Source organism: Cervus elaphus, chromosome 18, assembly GCF_910594005.1.
Source record: "Cervus elaphus chromosome 18, mCerEla1.1, whole genome shotgun sequence".
NCBI classification, from domain to species: domain Eukaryota; kingdom Metazoa; phylum Chordata; class Mammalia; order Artiodactyla; family Cervidae; genus Cervus; species Cervus elaphus.
Genome location: NC_057832.1, coordinates 19,815,109 through 19,836,200, shown reverse-complemented (window position 1 = coordinate 19,836,200; position 21,092 = coordinate 19,815,109). Strand labels below are relative to the sequence as shown.

Sequence of the window (21,092 nt, the reverse complement as noted above, 5' to 3'; positions counted from 1 at the left end):
AAATAGCTCAACTGGAATTCCATCACCTTCACTAACTTTGTTCGTAGTGATGCTTCCTAAGGCCCACTTGACTTCACATTCCAGGATGTCTGGCTCTAGGTGAGTGTGAGTGATCACACCATCATGATTATCTGGGTCGTGAAGATCTTTTTTGTATAGTTCTTCTGTGTATTCTTGCCACCTCTTCTTAATATCTTCTGCTTCTGTTAGGTCCATACCATTTCTGTCCTCTACTGAGCCCATCTTTGCCTGAAATGTTCCCTTGGTATCTCTAATTTTCTTGAAGAGATCTCTAGTCTTTCCCATTCTGTTGTTTTCCTCTATTTCTTTGTACTGATCACTGAGGAAGGCTTTCTTATATCTCCTTGCTATTCTTTGAAACTCTGCACTCAAATGGATATATATTTCGTTTTCTCCTTTGTTTTTTGCTTCTCTTCTTTTCACAGCTATTTGTTAGGCCTCCTCAGACAACCATTTTGCTTTTTTGCATTTCTTTTTAGAGGATGGTCTTGATCCCTGTCTCCTATGTAATGTCACAAACCTCCATCCATAGTTCATCAGGCACTCTGTCTATTAGATCTAGTCCCTTAAATCTATTTCCCACTTCAACTGTATAATCGTAAGAGATTTGATTTAGGTCATACCTGAATGGTCCAGTGGTTTCCCCTACTTTTTAAAGTTAAGTCTGAATTTGGCAATAAGGAGTTCATGATCTGAGCCACAGTGAGCTCCCGGTCTTGTTTTTGCTAACTGTATAGAGATTTCCATCTTTGGTTGCAAAGAATATAATCAGTCTGATTTTGGTGTTGACCATCTGGTGATGTCCATGTGTAGAGTCGTCTCTTGTGTTGTTGGAAGAGGGTGTTTGCCATGACCATAGCATTCTCTTGGCAGAACTCTATTAACCTTTGTCCTGCTTCATTCTGTACTCCAAGGCCAAATTTGCCTGTTACTCCAGGTGTTTCTTGACTTCCTACTTTTGCATTCAAGTCCCCTATAAAGGAAAGGACATCTTTTTTGGGTGTTAGTTCTAGAATGTCTTGTAGATCTTCATAGAACCATTCAACTTCAGCTTCTTCAGCATTACTGGTCAGGGCATAGACTTGGATTACTGTGATATTGAATGGTTTACCAAGAAGAAAAGAGAGGGAACCCAAATTCAACAAAGTAAGAAATTAAAAGAAATAACCACCGATACCACAGAAATAAAAAAAAATAATATTAAGAATAGCTATATGCTAGGAAACCTGGAAGAAATGGACCAATTTCTAGAAACACATAGCTTGCCAAAACTGGGTCAAAAAGAAACAGATAATTTGAACAGACCAATCACTAGAAGTAAAACACAATCCATAATAAAATTCTGTGCAAACAAGTCTAGGACTGAACAGCTTAAGAATTCTACCAAACATACAAAGATCTTACACCGATCCTTCACAAATTATTCCAAAAAACTGAAAAGGAGGGAAATTCATTCCATGAAATCACTTACCCTTATACCAAAACCAGACAAAGACACAACAAAAAAGAAAATTACAGGTCCATATATTTGATGACTATAGATGCAAAAATTATCAACAAATATTAGGAAACTGAATCCAAAGATACATAAAGGATCATACACCATGATCAAGTTAGATTCATTCCAGGGTCACAAGGATAGTTCAACATATGTAAATCAATCAGTTGATAGACTACATCAACAGAAGAAAAGACAAAAACCACATGATCATCTCAATGGATGAAGAAAAAGCCTTTGACAAAATTCAATATCCATTCATGATAAAAACTCTTACCAAAGTAGGTAGAAAGGAACATATCTCAGATAATAAAAGCCATTTGTGAAAAACTCACAGTCAACATAATATTCAGTGGTGAAAAGCTGAAAGCTTTTCTGCTAAATTCAGAAACTAGACAGGATACCCACTCTCACCACGTCTATTCATTATAGTATTAGAAGTCCCAGTCACAGCAATCAGGCATGAAAAAGAAATAAAAGGCATACAAATTGGAAATGAAGAGGTAAAACTGTCACTATTTCCAGGTGTCATGATAATCTATATAGAGAACCCTAAAATCTCCATACAAAAATTATTAGAACTAATCCATGAATTCAGCAAGGTAGCAGAATATAAGATTGATATATATAAATCTGTTGCATTTCTTTACACTAACAATGAAATACCAGAAAGTTTAAAAAAAAAATCCTGTTTAAAAGTAACTTAAGAAATACCTACGAATAAACTTAACCAAGAACAGAAAAGATTTATACAATGAAAACTACAAAACATTGATAAGGAAATTGAAGGTGAGTCAAAGAAATCAAGAGATACCCTGTGCTCTTGGTTTGGAAGAATTAATACTGTTAAAATGGCCATACAATGCAATCTACAGATTTAATGCAATCCCTATCAATATATGCATGACATTTTCTACAAACTATAATAAATAACCCTAAATTTTATATGGAGCCACAAAAGACCTAGAATTGCCAAAGCAATCCTGAGGAAAAAGAACAAAGTTGGAGGCATAACCCTTCAAGACTTCAGACTAAAAAAAAAAAAAAAACAGACTTCAGACTATACTACAAATATAAAGTAATCAAAACATCACAGTACTGACACAAAAACAGACATATGGATAAATGGAACAGAATAAAGAGCCCAGGAACAAACACACATCTATAGTTCATTAATTTACTACAAAGAAGATAAGAATATACAAAGGAGAAAAGACTCTTTTAACAAGTGGTGTTGGGAAAACTGGACAACTACAAGTAAATCAATGAAATTAGGACACTCTCTCACACCACATACAAAAATAAACTCACAATGGCTTAAGGAATTAAATATAAGACATGATTCCATTAAACTCCTAGAACAAAATATGGGCAAGACATCCTGACATAAATCATAGTAATATTTTCTTAGATCAGTCTCCCAAGGCAAAAGAAATAAAAGCAAAAATAAACAAACAGGACCTAATCAAACTTAGAGCTTTTGTAAAGCACAGGAAACCACCAACAAAATGAAAAGGCAACATACGGAATGGGAGAAAATATTTTTGAATAATACAACAAAGGATTAATATCCAAAATATACAAACAGCTCATATAACTCAACATTGTAGAAAACCACCTAACCAAAAAAAGTCTAAATAGACATTTATTCAGAGAAGACATACAGATGCATAAAAAATGCTCAACATCTCTAATTATTAGAGAAATGCAAGTCAAAACCACAATGAGGCAGCACTTCACATGAGTCAGAATGGCCATCGTCTACAAATAACAAATGCTGGAGGTGATGTGGAGAAAAGGAAACCCTCTACACGGTTGGTGGGAAGGTAAATTGGTGCAGCCACTATGGAAAACAGTATGGAGGTTTCTTTAAAAGATAGCTACCACATAATCCAGCAGTTCCACTCCTGGGTATATATCTGGAAAAGATGAAAACTCTAATTAAAAAGATACACTCCAATGTTCATGAAGCACTATTTACAATAGCCAAGACATGGAACTCATCAACAGATGGCTCCCTTAAGAAGATGTGGGGTGTGTGTGTGTGATGGAATAATACTTAGCCATAAAAAAGAATGAAATATCACCATTTGCAGAAATATGATGGACCAAGAGAATATTAGAGAAGCAAGTCAGATAAAGACAAGTATTATATGGTATCACTTACATGTGGAATCTAGAAAAAAATACAAACGAATATATATACAAAACAGAAATAGACTCATAGGCATCAAAAAAAGAAACTTATGGTTGCCAAAGGGGAGAGGTGGTAGAGGGGAGATAAATTAGAGGAGTATGGGACTAACAGATACAAAGTACCATACATAAAATAGATAGGCAACATGGATTTACTGCATCACACAGGGAACTATATTCAATATCTTGTAATAACCTACAATGGAAGATAATCTGCAAAAATATTACTGAGTCACTTTGCTATACACCTGAAACTAACACAATACCATACATCAACCGTATTTCAATTAATAATAATAATAATTTGTTAATATAGGGAGTTGTGTAGACAGGTATTGGAGTACTGAAAAGGTAAAGCTGAGGCTGCAGCAACAGAGACAATAAATACAAGAAGCAGCTTCCACCCCTAGGGATGCAGGTTGGGCTGTTAAAACCCATAAACTTGAAAGAGGGACCTACAGGGGTCAGATTCATACCTCTTGAGGAGGTTGCTCCCTAGCCTTGCAGGTCCTCAAGAGTTACATGAAAGACTTAAAGTCAGGCATTAGTCCTTGAAAAGGTTGTTTTACCTCTAGTTTACTTTTATTGAAAGCATCCCCCCTTCCTTAAGACATTTTACTTTCACCTACTGGAGAATTGTCATACACACTGAATTTGTTGGGACAAGATACTTGAATACCATATGTAAATCTACCATATGTAAACATACCCACAATGAGAATGATACTCTCTCTACATGGGGCATGAGGGAGTCACTGGCTACACCCTGTCTTTCAAAAAGTTGAGTTCTTTCATTCCTTTATGTGTCCTTTCTCATTTCCTTTGATATTTTTATTCCTTTCTATAATCTTAATGTGATTTTAAGAGTTATCATGTGATAAATGCATCCAATCAATAAATGTCTTTAGCCAGTAATTATATATAAGTTAATTAGTTATAAATGTTTTTTAATGATTATGAAATTCATTACAGAATAAAAATTATTGTATTAAAATTCTTTTGTAACTTTAACATCTTTATTATATCTCTTAACATCAACATTTGTTTTGTAGGTTCAAAGGAAAAAATTAAACATGAAAATTATAACTGAGTTACAATCTTGTATTGGTATAAAATATACCCACAAATAAGATGTCTGAAAAGAAGCGTACTTCAGAAGAGCTAGAGGATATCATTAGTCGATTTAGGAAAGAATCTAGATCACGGTCAGTGGAGGAATCTGGACTTACTAAAGAAATATCAAATTTGTTAAAGGAAGATTCTGATGAGACATCTTCCAACCAAATTTATGAAACGCTTCCTAGAAAGAACACATTAGCTATAGATGATGATACATCAACATCCTCCTCTGGAAGTAAGTCTAAGAAATATGAAGAACAAAGGAAAACTCTCCAATTTTCTGAAACGATTGCTACATATGACAGCCTGCAGTCAAAAACTGGAGTTTCACAAAGTTCATCATTATCAGAAACTGAGATGAGGACTGAATATCAGGCTTTTGTTGACTCCCTACCTCATGAAACATTAGGAAAAATTAGTCCACAACTCTCTGAAGAAAATCAGGAAGGATCTGGCTTACCATCAGATAACTTTACAATTAACCTCAAAGCCAAGGGTTTACAAGAATTCCCTAAGGACATTTTAAAAGTCAAATATGTAAAATATCTGTATTTAGATGAGAATGAAATCAAAAGTTTTAAAGGGGCAGACTCAAGGGATATGCTAGGACTTGAAATTCTATCCATACAAAAAAATGGGCTAGCAACACTTCCATCTGAAATTCAGTTACTTCATAATTTAAAACTATTAAATGTCAGTCACAACCAAATATCACATATACCTAAAGAAATATCACAACTTGGGAATATTAGGAAACTATTTTTAAATAACAATTGCATTGAGGATTTTCCTTCTGGCTTGGAAAGTCTTAAAAACTTGGAAATTTTAAATTTGGCTAAAAATAAGTTAAGACATATACCAGATGCCCTGTCTAGTTTGAAAAACTTGAGGGCTCTTAATCTGGAATATAATCAGTTAACAATATTTCCTAAAGCTTTGTGCTTCCTTCCCAAGTTAATTTCACTAAATCTTACTGGAAACCTGATAAACAGTTTGCCAAAAGAAATTAAGGAGCTTAAAAATTTAGAAAAACTTTTACTGGATCACAATAAACTTACCTTTTTGGCTGTGGAAATCTTTTTATTGCTCAAAATGAAAGAACTCCAACTGACAGACAATAAATTGGAAGTTATTTCAAACAAAATTGAGAATTTTAAGGAACTTAGGATTCTAATACTTGATAAAAATTTATTGAAAGACATGCCAGAGAACATTTCCCACTGTGCAGTGTTGGAATGCCTTAGTCTTAGTGATAATAAATTAACAGAACTTCCTAAGAACATCCATAAGCTTAAAAACTTAAGAAAACTCCATATAAACAGAAATTATCTAGTGAAAATACCTGAATATATTTCACATCTTAATAATCTGTTCAGCCTAGAATTTTCAGGAAATTTTATCACAGATTTTCCCATTGAAATAAAAAACTGCAAAAACATAGCTAAAGTTGAATTGAGTTATAATAAAATAATGTATTTCCCACTAGGTTTGTGTGCTTTAGGTTCTCTTTATTATTTGAGTTTCAATGGAAATTATATTTCAGAAATACCTGTAGACATATCTTTCAATAAACAACTGCTTCATTTAGAATTTAATGAAAACAAACTCCTTATATTTTCTGAGCACTTATGTTCTCTTATTAATCTTGAATACCTGGATCTTGGTAAAAACAAAATAAGGAAAATCCCGCCATCTATTTCCAACATGGTATCACTCCATGTCCTTATTTTATGCTGTAATAAGCTGGAAACTTTCCCCATAGAAGTGTGTACTTTAGACAATTTGCGAGTACTTGATCTTTCAGAAAACCAAATACAGACTATACCTTCAGAGATCTGTAACTTAAGAGGAATCCAGAAATTAAACATCTCAAACAATCAGTTTATATATTTTCCTATTGAACTTTGCCATCTTCAGTCACTGGAAGAGTTGAACATAAGCCAGATAAATGGGAGAAAGGTAAGAGACAGACGGCTTGGGCTTTGTGGGGAAGGGAGGGCTGAGGGGATCCAAATCTCAGCTGCAGTGTGTGTGTGTTTAATTTAACTGAAATATTTTATTTTTTAACCTCAAACATGGCTTACAAATAAACTTTTCAACACAAGAGTTTAACAGGAAAACATTTCACTAAAATGAAATGCCAAGTAATTAAAGGTGACAAATTTATAGATTTATTTTCACTTAACTTACGGATGTAACATAAACACATTATTGAAGATTTGGAAAATTGACAAAAAAGAAGTAAAAATAAATTCCACAAGCATACCATCACAATACAACTAACGGACATACATTGATACAACTTACTTTTACTCTTGCTTTTTCTTATTTATATGATTTTATAAGCAATTGTAGAAATATTGTATACTCAATTTTAAAGTCTTCTATTTTCACTTAACATATAAGAATTTACCCATAACATAATCTTCCCAATAATTTTTATAACCAATGCATGATATGTGTAACTAATCCTCTCTTGTTAGGCATTCTGTGATGTTTCCATTTTTCATCATCGTAAATAATGCTATGATGAACTTCTCCATAAATGTACCCTTTTCATATTTTACTATTTCCCTATGGAATTTCCCCTAAAGAACTGCCAGACCATGGGTATAAATGTTCTTACAGCATTTCAGTTTACTCAACACTGAATTTTATGGAAATATTTTTTAAAAATCAAAGAATTTGATTTATATATTAAGATATGATTTATATATTAAGATCTCAGTAAACAAGTGGAAAGGACACAGCTATTACCTAGCTATCTTTAATCTGACCACCACAGTCAAATTAATGTGATAGAGGCTTGACTATTATCTGGAGAAGGGATAGGCTACCCACCCCAGTGTTCTTGGGCTTCCCTGATGGCTCAGCAGGTAAAGAATTCTCCTGCAGTGCGGGAGACCTGGGTTTGATCCCTGGGTTGGGAAGATCCCCTGGAGAAGGGAAAGGCTACTCACTCCACTGTTCTGGCCTGGAAGATTCCATAGACTGTAGAGTCCATGAGGTCACAAAGAGTCAGACACAACTGAGCGACTTTCACAAGTCACACAAGTCACAAGGGACTATTACGGACAGCAAGATTTCCTAGTGTGTGTGTATGTGTTATGTGTCCAACTCTTTGCAACCTCATGGACCAGAGCCCACCAGGCTCCTCTGTCCATGGAATTCTTGCTCCTCTGTTCAGGCAAGAATACTGGAGTGGGTTGCCAGCTCCTCCTCCAGGGGATCTTCCTGACCCAGGCATCAAACCCCGGTCTCCCGGAAGATTCCAGGCAAATTCTTTACCGTCTGAGCCACAAGGGAAGCCCAAGATTTCCCAAAGTCTGTTACTAAAAAATACTAGGCCCATGAGCTTTGAGAAGCACTGGGCTCTTTGAGAATCACAATGGATTCAAAACATTAAAAGCTCTCAAGTGGCCTGCGCAAAGAGATTGATTTGTCTCTATTTAACCCACATTTCCCAAAGTTATTTTTTAAACCTATCTGCTATATATACATTTTACAGAAAGACTACTTCAGAAAATACTTGCTTAAGTAGATGGAATGAATAATAATACATGTTATATTTTAAAAATTTCTCTTATACTAAAAGACATGTTTTAGTTCTGTACTATAATTGTCAACTAATTCCTTGGCTGATTTATAATCCTCTCACTTTCTCTTCTTATATCTTACTAGGGAAATCTACAAAGTTATGTCTTTAATTTTCTCTTTGCTATTAACTGCTTCCTAGACCTCAGCATGCACATAACTCTCAGATCCACATGTCTGGAGCTAATCTTTCCTCAGTGCACTAGTACCACAGATTTGCTGGATATTCTCTGTTCTCTTATTCTTCTACTGTCCAAAACTCAATATAACTTCAAAATCAAACCCACCTTTCTTTCTAATGCAACTCCCTTCAAAATTTCCCCATTTCTGTTTGTGATGCCACTTTCTTCAGACCTGCCAATCTAGAAATCATGGAACCATCACCAATCATACTGAATCTTACACCAAAGCAATTTCATTTTTCCTCTGAAAAAGCTCTTGGATCCTCTCTCTGATTTTCCAATGTCACTGGCTCCATCCTGGTCCATGCTCATTGCTCAGTTCATGCCTAGACTACTCTGGGAAACTTCTGCTATTCTCTTTGATTCTGTCTCCTTCCTTTTCTCAGGACTCATCAAAACTATCAGCCTTCATTTCACAGGGCCATTCTTAGGAATCTAGATTCCTTGGATGGGTGGACGGTTGCCAAATGCCTGTCATTAAAACATCAATTTGAAGGTCACCAAATGAGAAAAATGATATATCAAAACTCCTTTCAAAAGGAATATCCTCTATCATTGGAAAGATCACTTTGATAACCCTCTTGGGGTGAAGGTAATATACTCAAAAGATTAATCTATATAATAGCATATATTCACTGTACAGTCATCTGAAGAACAGGAATCAGGTTAATTACAGGGCTTTTATTTTGCTGAGTGAAGGATGCCCAACAGGACTTTTCCTTTCAGAGTAGCTCTCTCAGTCACACAGTTCTGAGGCACTTCCTCTAAGAAATGCTGAGCAAATTGTTCAAGAATATTTGTTTGAAAGAATGTCAAATTGTAGACCTAGCTATTTGTATTGATCAGATTCCTCCCAATAGGCCCAGATTTCAAGTCTTGCCAGAGGTTGGTTCCATATTCCTTCTCTAAATATATCTCCTTCTGCTTCCTATCACCTCTTTACTTGTCAGCTTTTCACTGGCCATTTTTATGCATGATATTTGTCTTGCCTAAAGTGTCCTGTAACTTCTATACAATCCTATTCATTCTCAAAAAACCATTTGAGTCCCACCTGAAACTACATGAAACTTCTTTTTTGTTCTCTCATTTATGCTGATATACATTCCCTAAATTCTCTCTCTATATATTACTGTTAACGTTATTTTGGCACTGAATTACTTATTGATTAGTGCTGATTTCTGATTGTTTCATATGTGTATATTTTGGGCTTCCTAGGTGGTGCTAGTGGTAAAGAACCCACCTGCCAATGGAGGAGAAGAGATGCGGGTTTGGTCCCTAGGTCAGGAAGATCCCCTGGAGAAGGGCATGGCAACCCACCCCAGTATTCTAGGCTGGAGAATCCCATGGACAGAGTAGCCTATCAGGCTACAGTCCACAGGGTTGCAGAGTCGGACACCACTGAAGTGACTGAGCATGCACGCATGCATTTTGTTCCCAAACTGAATTTTAATCTCCCTGAAGTTAGGATCATCTATTATGCTTCTTTTATACATGGAAGAACACTGAGCTCGATATGTAGTATTTACCTTGTTGTCTGATTATTTTTGAGGGGCCCATATATTCAAAACACTTTTTTCACTCACAGGACTTCCTCTATTTCAGAAGCCACTTGTGATGACCTTATTTTTTCTGGAGATGCGTATTTCTTCTTTGCCTTAGCAGAGTATCTTAATTCCTGTTACTTTGCAATCCTTTTTGTACTCGGAATTTTCATTTGAAGCTACATTGCCAAACTGTGTGTGTCTATTACAAAGGAATTAATGAGCACTTACTCAAAATGTATCATGATTGGGAACATGCATACAAAAACTATATGTCATTTAAAAATCCAAGGAGAATACACAAGGGATTAATAAAAAAGCTATGTTGATGAGAGTAGGAGCAAAGAGATCAAATATGGAAGAGAATAGTTTAGAAAGACTTCAGGGAGAATAAATCAAAGCTGCTAAGCTTTAGGGACAGAAGGGATAAGGTGGGACTGAACATCAAGTACTGGGAGAGAGAAAAAAGTAGTTAGTAAGCCACAGGGTTGAATAGGTAGCATCGGTCAGGCTGGGGAGATATGTGGATGTTACACAACTTGTGGGTTTTATTAAGGCAGGGAATCACAAAGACTTTGTGACATAGTGAAAATGTCTCCTTTTTTGGAACAAAAAAAATAATCTCTCCTTCCCTTTTATTTCAGAAAAAAGTTTTCACCATAGAAATATTTATTAAAAATATAATTGTTTAACCTTTGTTACAGCTAACAAGACTTCCAGAAGAGCTGTCTAATATGACTAAACTTAAAGGACTTGATATTTCAAATAATGCAATCAGAGAGATGCCAACAAATATAGGGGAACTGAGGAGTCTGGTTAGTCTAAACGCAGACAACAATCAAATAAGATATCTGCCGCCATCTTTTCTATCTTTAAATGCTCTCCAGCGGCTAAACTTGAGTGGTGAGTGTCAAGTGTAATCAATAAGCATTATTAATAAGTTGAGTTTTAGTTTCTAGGTTGCAAATTTTGCTGACAAGACAGAATGGCAAACACTCAACACCATGTATTAAGTGCCCATTGGAAGGAAATGGCTATTGCACATAACAGAAAATGAGAGCAAAGCCTAAAGTCCAGTTCCTTCCCTGAAAGAGGTTATGATCTAGCTGGGGAACTTGAACATATTTTCATTTCTTTTCTGTCTTCTCTGCCTATACCTAATCATTCAGCATTTCTTCCCTTTGTGAACCTGACCTCTCTCCATCTACACATACAACCTTAGGTCAGCATTTTCTCTATTTTCCTTTCCTGCTGGCTACCCTGAGCCCACTCCTACACCCTATAGTAATCTAATATCTTACAGTCTTTTACAAAGTAAATCACTTCAATTACAACAACAAAAGTAAGTCATTCTAAAAATATCAGAATTCTCAAAGCTAGACTAGTATTTTTCTTAATTTTTATTATAAAGTATTTCAGGCTTACAGAAAAAACCACTTATGTGCTTACTCTCAGGTATAAGGAATCATTTACTTGAGTTTTTTTCATTCTTTTTTTTGAATTAACTTAAATATTTATTGAAGGATAATTGCTTTACAGAACTTTGCTGTTTTCTGTCAAACCTCAACATGAATCAGCCATAAGAGGGGATACATGTATACTTGAGGTTATTTTTGACTGTTAAGAAATAAAACAGAATCGAAACTTCTTTTGTACTTCTCCCCAAGACTGGAAGTAGGGGCAGGTGGCTCACTGGTAAAGAATCCACTGACAATGCAGGAGGCGCAGGTTTGATCCCTGGGTGGGAAAGATCCCCTGGAGAAAGAAATGGCAACCCACTCCAGGATTCTTGCCTGGGAAATCCCATGGACAGAGGAGGCTGGCAGACTACCATCCATGCGATTGCAGAGTCACACATAACTAAGCAACTAAACAATAATAACCAAACTAGAAATAACCACTGTACTGAAATTGGTGTATATCTTTTTTCTACCCATTTTTTCCGTCCTTGATAATCATACCACATACTCTAAAAAAGTATATTCTGCAAGTGTTAGGTACAGTGTTTTATAAATATCATATAAGTACTGGTTGATAATCTTGTCGGAATATTCTGTCTTCATTGGTATACTGTCTTGTATTAGTTGCTTTGGAGAGGCATTAAAATCTACAAGTAGGACTGTGGAATTTGTATGATTTTTGCTTTAGTTATCAATTTTATTCATGTATTTTCAAGGACTATTATTAGAAAAACACAAATATGATTGTTTTTAATAACAAAATGGTATTGAATTTTGTCAAATGACTTTTCTGTATCATTGAGAGAATCATGAGCTTTTATTCTTTTTTCTCTTAATATCACATGTTACACTGATTGATTTTCTTATATTGTACCATCCTTGCATTTCAAGATAAATCCCACCTCACAATGGTGTATAATCCTTTTAATATTTTGCTAGATTTCATTTGCTCTTATTTTGTTGAGGATTTGTGCAAAAAGGATATTGATCTGTAGTTTTCATTTCCTGAAGTGTCTTTTTCTGGCTTTGGTATCAGGGTAATGGCAGCTTCATGAAATGAGTTATGAAGTGTTCGGTCCTCTTCAATTTTTTGAAAGAGTTTGAGGACTGGCATTAGATGTTCTTTAAATATTTGGTAGAATTCACCAGTGAAGCCACAAGGTGTAGGGTTCTTCTTTGTTGGAGGATATTTGATTACTGCTTCTGTCTTCTTTCTAGCCATAGATCTATTCAGATTTTCCGTCTTTCTCCATGATTTAGTCTTGGCAGGTTTTGTGTTTCTCGCTATTTGTCCATTTCCTCTAGATTATCCAGTTTGCTGGTATAATAATGGTCATAGTACTCTACAATCTTTTACTTCTGTAGAATCAGTAGTAATGTTTCTACTTTCATTTCTGGTTTTAGTAATTTGAATCTTTCTTTTTCCTTAGTCCAGTGAACTAAAGGTTTATCAATTTTGTTGATCTTTTCAAAGAACCATCTTTTGGTTTTGTTGATTCTAGTGATTCTCTATTTCATTTATATCTGCTCTAAAAATTCCCAAGTGGCTCAGTGGTAAAGAATCTGCTTGCCAACACAGGAGATGCAGGAGACGTGGGTTCAATCTCTGGGTCAGGAAGATCCCCTGGAGTGGGAAATAGTAACCCACTTCAGTATTCTTGCCTGGAAAATTCCATGGACAGAGGAGCCTGCGGGGCTACAGTCCATGGGGTTGCAAAGAGTTGGACACAACTGATTGACTGAACATGCTTGCAATCTTTATTTCCTCCTCTTCCTGATAGTTCTGGGTTAATTTACTTATATTTTTCTAGTTAATTTATATATAAAGTAATTACATTGATATTCTTTTTTAGTGTTGGTATTTTCAGCAATAGATTTCATCTTCAGCACTGCTTCTGCTGCATCTATAATTTTTGGTTATTGTGTTTTCATTTTATCTTTGCATTTTATAATTTCCTTTTTGATTCCACCTTTGACACAGTGGTAGCTTAAATTTGGCATGCTGCTTAAATTAGTAAAGTTTTCAGTTTTCCTTCCATTATTTTTGGTAGTGTCATGCCACTGTGGTCAGAAAAGATATACTGTATGGTTTTTTTTTAATCAATCTTAATGAGATTTGTTTTGCACCTTAATATATAGCCTTTCATGGAGAATATTCTATGTGTACTTGAGAAAAACATGTATTCTGCTGTTGGAATGTTATATGTGTATCTATTGGGTTTAATTGCTTTATAGTGCTGTTCAAGTCCCCTAAATGACTTTTTGTCTAAATGTTCTATCCGTTACTGAAAGTGAGGTATTAAAGCTTCCATTTATTATTGTAAAACCACCAGATTTTCCCTTCAATCCTATCAGTATTTGCCCAGTATGTTTTGGGGCTCTGTTGTTTGGTTTGTACATACTTCTAATTGTTATATCTTCTTGATGTAATGATCCTCTTATCAATATACTGCCCTTTGTCTTTTATAACAGTTACTGACTCAAAGGTTTTGTTATCTGATATTACTAAAACCACCCCAGCTCTTTGGTTAGTATTTGCATGGATTTCTTCTTCTGTCCTTCAATACCCAGAGCCATAAAAGAAAATACTACTTTCCCAGTCTTTGCAGTTTATCTCTAAGCTGGGACACTTTAACACTAAGCCAGGCCACCTAAGACTCTGTCTTAGTCTTTTCCTGATTGTGTGAAGCCCAAAAATCCACCTCAGGTGCAAGCCTAGGATTCTCTCAGTTTTCTTCTGGGCATGTGTCCAGTTCTGAATGTGCTTATTGCATTCCATTTTCCCCAGAATATACTGTGGCTCTTCTGAGCCCTAATTCCCCCAAGAAACTTCCTCCTCAGCCTTCTCCTTCCTTGGCTTTTGAATTTGTTTGCTGCTTTGTCTGCTGTTCTTTGCCCCCCTCCCTTGTGGGGGACGGGGAGACAGTGTATGTCTTTACACGGGACAACAACTGTCTGAGCCGGGGGAGCAAAACAAAGGTCATTCTCTGTGCCAGTCCATCAGGAAATCAGCAGACAGGTCAGAATGCAAAACCACAGTATTAAAAGAACAAAGTCTAAGTTGGCTTTCTGATACCAGCACGCTGTACCAGGAATGCAGGCTGCCCCAGCCCGCTCTTTGACTGCTGCTGCCTGGGAAATGGAGAGTGGTAGGGAGATGAGTGAAAAAGTCAAAGTGCTCTCTTACCAAAATTCTTCTGCCTTTTTCTTCCTTGAGCAGTATCCTACTAACTGTAAAATTCTGGAGTAAATGCCAGAATTCTGAAAAAGCTGATTCTATCATTGCTTTCCAACTTTTGATTGATTCAAGTGGAGGACCTGATTTTTTGAGAGGATTACTCTGAACTTTCTGTGACATTCATTCTAGGTGTGGTTTTCATGTTTATTTATACTTCTTGGATTTTGCTGTTTCTGGCCTGGATATTTTACTAAGTTGGGGATTTTTAACCTATTTCTTCAAAAAGTTTTTCTGCTTCATTTTCTCTCTTCTCTTGGTAAGATTCCAATTACCTTTACATATTGTCTTACAAGTCCCTAAAACTGTGAGTGTGTGTGTGTAACACACACAGCTTTTAAGCATCTCATATTGATCTACCTTCAAGTTTACTGACTTGTCTATGATCTCTATTCTATTACATCTGTCCAATTAATTTTTAATTTCAGATACTAAATATTTCAGTTCTAGAACTGCCATTTTTCTTTTCGTAGTTTATATTTCTTCTCCAAGATTTCCCTTTTTTTCATTCATTTGAGACTATCTTTCTTTATATTCTTAAACTTCATTGTATTAGCTGCTTTAAAATTCCTTTATTGTTAACTACAATTGAGTCAGTTTTTTTCTCTTGGGAGTGAGCCACACTTTCTTGTTTCTCTGTTTTGAATCCTGAAGTCTATCATCAATTCTGTCTCTCTCCAAAGAAAGTTGATATTTGTTCTGGTTGCTATTGTTGCTTCATCAGGCACTTAAGTTGCTGGACTGAAAATGCAAACTCCTTCCCTGCAGTTGGCAGCTCCTTAGATCTCAGTTCAGTACTTTCAGCTGGTAGCTGTTATATCAGTTATCTATTGCTGTGTGACAAATTTCCACAAAATTTAGCTTCTCAAATTAATAAAATATTTATTTCGCACAGTTTCTGAGGGTCAGGAACCCAGAAGGCGTTTAGTTGACTTGCTCTGTCTCAGAATCTTGTGTGAGATGACAGCCAACCTGTTGGTTGGTACTACAGACAGGCTTGATTAAGGCTAGCAGATTTGCTTCAAAACTTATTTATGTGGCTGCTTGCAACAGAATTGAGTTCCCTGCCATGTCAGCCCCCTTATGACATGGTAACTAGTTTTCCCCAGAGCTAGTAATATCAGGAAGAGAGAATATACATAAGTCAGAAGCAGCACATACTCCAAGAAACAATAAGCAACCTAGTGCCCAGATCTTGGTTTCTAAAACCTTTCTTCACTAAAAGGAACCAGGTTCCTTTATTCTTGGCTAAAATAACATAACCATAAAACACACAAATAACACAAAGGCAAACTTTAGGCCAGTTCCTCTTGAAATGATTACAAATTCTTTGTCAGTAATCACAGTTTTACTTTATATGTCAAGTTTATATTACCAATAGATTAAGGTGGTTTTGAAAAAATTACATTTAAGGAAGTGGAACTTACCCTCCACCCTATGAGGATGGACTAGACTTTATAACCCAGTTCTAAAGAAAAAGTATGGAAAGGAGAAAATCAAAACATTACATTGCAGAAACCTGGCAGATCCCATTTTAGCCAAGGGATCAAGGTTAACATGCCAGTGACGGCTTGTGGATGTCAGGTACCCCTGAGGTGAAGAGAGCACTCAATCTCTGTGGCGTTCTTTCCAAAAACCCATAACCCCAGTCTCTTTCTGAAAAAATATATCAGATAAACTCATATTAAGAAATATTCTTCAAAACCCTAACCAGTTCTATACAAAACCTTTAAGATCTTGAGAAACAAGGACAGGCTGAGGAATTCTCACCGACTGGAAGACATACCTGTATGCGGTGTGCTATCCTGGAATAGATACTGGAGCATAAAAAGGGCATTGATGGAAATATAATGAAATTCAAAAGCATCCAAAGCTTATTTAATAGTACTGTGTCAGTGTTAGCTTCTTGGATTTAAAAATGTAACATAGGGGACTTCGTGGTAATCCAGTGGTTAATACTCTGTGCTTCTACTGTAGAGGGCACAGGTTCAATTCCTGGTTGAAGATCCTGCACACTGCATGATGTGCCAAAAAAAAAAGTAACATAATAATGTGAGATGATAACCTCAGGGAAAACTAAAACTAGATGAAAAGTATTCAGAAGCTCCATACAATTTCTGCAGCTTTTCTGTAAACCTGAAATTCCTGAAAACAAAGAGTTTATTTAAAAAAATTACCAAACAAAAGTACCATCACACTTACTCTGTAAAGTCCATTCTGGTATTGCAAGAGGGAAGCCTCCTATCTTATCTTGTCATTCTCGATGAGAAAAAAGAATCCTTGCTCTGCTTCTGTACGTCCTCCTTTTCACTCCTAGCAAGTGGACAACAGTAAGAACTTAAGATTTGCCAGCACCGTGAGGCACCTCCCGCACTGCGTCAGTGAGACACAGTAGAAGCCCATTCATTGCTGCTGTTCAGTCGCCATGTTGTGTCCGACTCTTCGTGACTCCATGGACTGCAGCATGCCAGACCTCCCTGTCCTTGACATGGTTACTTGTCTCCATAGTTTTCCTTTACAAAAGGATATAATTCATTTTTTTTTCCTGCTAGGAAATAATCTTTCAGTTCTGCCTAGTGGTATCTACAACCTTTTTTCACTGAAGGAGATAAATTTTGATGATAACCCTTTGCTGAGACCGCCAATGGAAATCTGTAAAGGAAAACAATTGTATACTATTGCACGCTATCTACAGAGGGCAGATGAAAGAGATGGTAGGTGATGAGTGAGTGATTAGCTAGCTTACAAGTCATTTTCTGGTATGAGTATATTAACAAATAATTTGCTTTAATCAGAGGTTTTCAATCTGGCAGGGACACTAAAGTATTTATCATCTTCCCTTTTCTGAAGGCTAGGAGTTTATTTTGATAATTCAGATTATTTAATGCAGGTCTTTACAATTTGAACCATTGAAAAACAGGTAAATTTAAGTCACAGATGAGTTGCTTCCCATCTATTAGCCTTGATGCTCTTCAAGAGGTTGTGGCCATCATGATTGTGGCCAGACTCAGAGAATCTACCTATTTGAAATTTTTATCAGTTCTGGACTATATCACCATATACAGTTGTTCCAAAAGTCATATTTGGCCTTGAAGGAAGTTCACAGATCAGGTTTACACTGATGCCCGTCAGTTCTTGGCTCATTACGATCACCTGTCTGCAATCCTTAGGCAATCTTCATTCCTGCTGTTCTTAAGTACTCCTCTGATTACTTCAGAGAGCGGGTCTATTTTCTTTAAATGCCCTTTCACCAGATGGAGACTGGTTTCTTCAAGCCTTTGGATGGAAGTTGCACTGTCTCATTCTTTCCCTGGGTTTGGGTTCCCAACATCTAAGGTTTTTCCTGGGACTCTGAGTTTGCTGCTCACTGTCAATCCTCAGAATAGACCCAGATTTTTGTCCTCCAATTTAATGCAGTTTTAAAGTATTAAATCAATTTAATGATCCAGATTTGGGGAAAGAGAATATATACAACTCTCCCCCCAAATCATTCTATTATGTACCCTGTCTGTGTAATCAAGAGGCTTATATCATCATAATCCTTTAATCTGTTGAGATGGTCACTAAAAAGATATGGTTACAGTCCTCTGTAAGCCACAATATGTATGATTACCTTTCTGAAGATTTTGCAAGAAGGCCTCATTGATGGAAGGAGCCTAAGCAATAAAAAGTCACAGTAGTTGTTTTCTCTAACTTGCTATGCAAGTTGGTTCTGCTATTATAAAAGGGGAAATTTAATGGTAAGTTTACTTTTGTAAAACAAAGGTTGAAGGCCTTTCTAAGGATCTGTATTATTGCTAGGTTACAGTACTTTAGAGAAGGGCTGTAAAGTTACATAACTGAACTTTCTTGTTAACATTCTGTTACTCAAGTTCCTGAGGATAGAAGGTTCATGTGGTTCTAGCCTCTGTAGGGAAAGTTCAACTGGCAATGACAATAAATCAAAGCCAGCAAAAATAAGAGAATTCAAGTCATTTATCTCCTTTCTTTATTCCCATGGGGCCTTCATACTGCAAGCTTGGCACCACAGAGACTGAAGAGGAAGTCATCATGGGAGATATATTTATTCTGCAATTAACAAGGAACATGGGGTCTCTTCCTTAAAATTTCACTTAGGAGACTGGATTTTCAATTATATCATTAACATACAATCTAGCTTGAGTGATTAATGGTATGGATAAATATTTTAAAACAGCACTGAATATATTTGAGATGATTATAGAGGGGTGGCAGATCTCTAGTTTTTTAAAATTCTCAAATTACCTTGGTTAACAGAAAGATGGATCTAGTTCATATTAGCTAATAGCTTTTTAAAAACTAAAAACACTCTATGTCTAAGCCAACAGTCATTAAATAAATGATGTGAATATAAAACAAGCATATATATGTGTGTGTACACCATATTTATAGTAGTTTTAAACTTGGTTTCTCAGGATAATACCCAAAGAAGCATATTAAAAAGCTAGAACTGAAGGAAGGAGTTAAATTCATTTCAAATCCTGAAAGAATTAAAGGGTTTAATGATCACTTTGAAGTTGCTTATGATATTCTTTTAAACAGACATTTTATGTGAAATTGACATTTATGTTTAGGGTTAATTAGAATTGAGAATTGAGTAGTTCAAATTTATATTTTGTTATCTTCTCAAATTTCAGTTAGTATATTTGTACTTTATTTTTCAATTTTGTTTGATATATACATTGTATAAGAGCACAGAAGTAAAAAATCTAGCTATAATATTAACTCAAAATAGAGTATGTTTTTCAAAACAGATGGCCTAAATTTTCTTTTCTGTTCCAATGCAGAGAAAATCTTAGCGAAGATCTTCAAGATAGTTGCCAAGAATATTACTGAAACAAATTTTCAATTTTTGTGTCAAAAATTAAACCTGACAATCTCAGAAAGTGATAAGTCTGCATTGAGGTATGTATAAATGACAACATGTAGTATAGGCCTATTCTAATTTTCTGGTTTATATCATATTGATATTACATGCTTCTGAAACATTCATATGAACATGAACTCTAATTTGTTATAAAAGACTGATTTTAGTTTACTATATGTTTGAGATCCATATGGTTACAGTAGTTTAAGAGAAAGTACTCTGAGGATAGAATGGTTGGCTCTAAATCCCAGCTAGTTCTGTGACCCTGGATAAGTCCTCTGACTTTTGTATGCCTCAATTTTCGACTAGTAAAATAAACAGATTTACCTAAGTGAGCTGTCATGAAGTCAAGTTACAAAGCGTGTAGTGCAGGAGCAGTGATGCACTGTCTACAGTAAATAGGCCACAATTATATTGAGGTCTTGAGTAAACCTCTCTTAGAATCAAATGTTAATTGAATTGTCAATTTTGTACAAGGCAACAAGGGCTGGCATAGGACTGACATTCACTTACTGTGTATGTGTCAGACTCTGTGCTAAACTTTTATATAAACTGTCTTCACGGGTTAATTTAATCACTCTGGTAAACTAGGTTGAAAATCTAGATATACAGTATTGATACAGTTTAAAACAATGTTCCTAACTGATAATTAAAAGAGTTATTATTTAAAATCTTTTCAGCACTGTTTCATTAGGTGAGAGAGTCCACCAAGTACTTGATAAGTGGAAAACGGAAAAGAACAACTTGTCAGTAACCACTGCTGCTCTAAGAGATCAGCTAACTCGGGCGCTAACCATGATAGGAGCATACGAGATTATGGACAAAATAACAGCTTTAAAACTTTTTTCATGTGCAATTAAATTCTGAACAGTGTATCTGGAATAAGAAATGAGAACGTAGGATGCACTTACATAATTGAAACTGGATAGAAGAGAAATGCACGTCATGTCTCTTTTTATGAATTCCTAAGAGATGATAAATTTTGGCTACCACTCTAGTGTCATCATAATAAAATATTACAGACACTATTTTGTGTATTAGTTCTTTTTTTTTTTTTTTGGTGTATTAGTTCTGTTCTCTCTCTACTCTCCCTTCAGAGATACAAAGACAGCTATTCTTCAGTTCAGTTAAGTTCAGTTGCTCAGTCGGGTCTGACTCTTTGCAATCACATGGACTGCAGCATGCCAGGCTTCCCTGTCCATCACCTGCTCCCCGAGCTTACTCAAACTCATGTCCATCAAGTTGGTAATGCTATCCAACTATCTCATCCTCTGTTGTCCCCTTCTCCTCCCGCCTTCAATCTTTCCCAGCATCAGAGTCTTTTCAAATGAGTCAGTTCTTCACGTCATGTGGCCAAAATA

General features: G+C 35.7%; 1 protein-coding gene across 1 annotated transcript in view; it reads left to right on the top strand.

Annotated features, from left to right (window-relative positions):
- Positions 1 to 20,723, top strand: part of LRRD1 (leucine rich repeats and death domain containing 1) — a 32,646-nt gene extending 11,923 nt beyond the window's left edge. Inside the window, exons 2-6 of the mRNA XM_043872903.1 lie at positions 4,768 to 6,793; positions 10,856 to 11,054; positions 17,399 to 17,560; positions 19,652 to 19,769; positions 20,412 to 20,723. Coding sequence (XP_043728838.1) covers positions 4,847 to 6,793; positions 10,856 to 11,054; positions 17,399 to 17,560; positions 19,652 to 19,769; positions 20,412 to 20,598 — 2,613 coding nt within the window. The 5' untranslated portion in view covers positions 4,768 to 4,846 and the 3' untranslated portion in view covers positions 20,599 to 20,723. The remainder of the gene's footprint in view (positions 1 to 4,767; positions 6,794 to 10,855; positions 11,055 to 17,398; positions 17,561 to 19,651; positions 19,770 to 20,411) is intronic.
- The last annotated feature ends 369 nt before the right edge of the window (positions 20,724 to 21,092 follow it).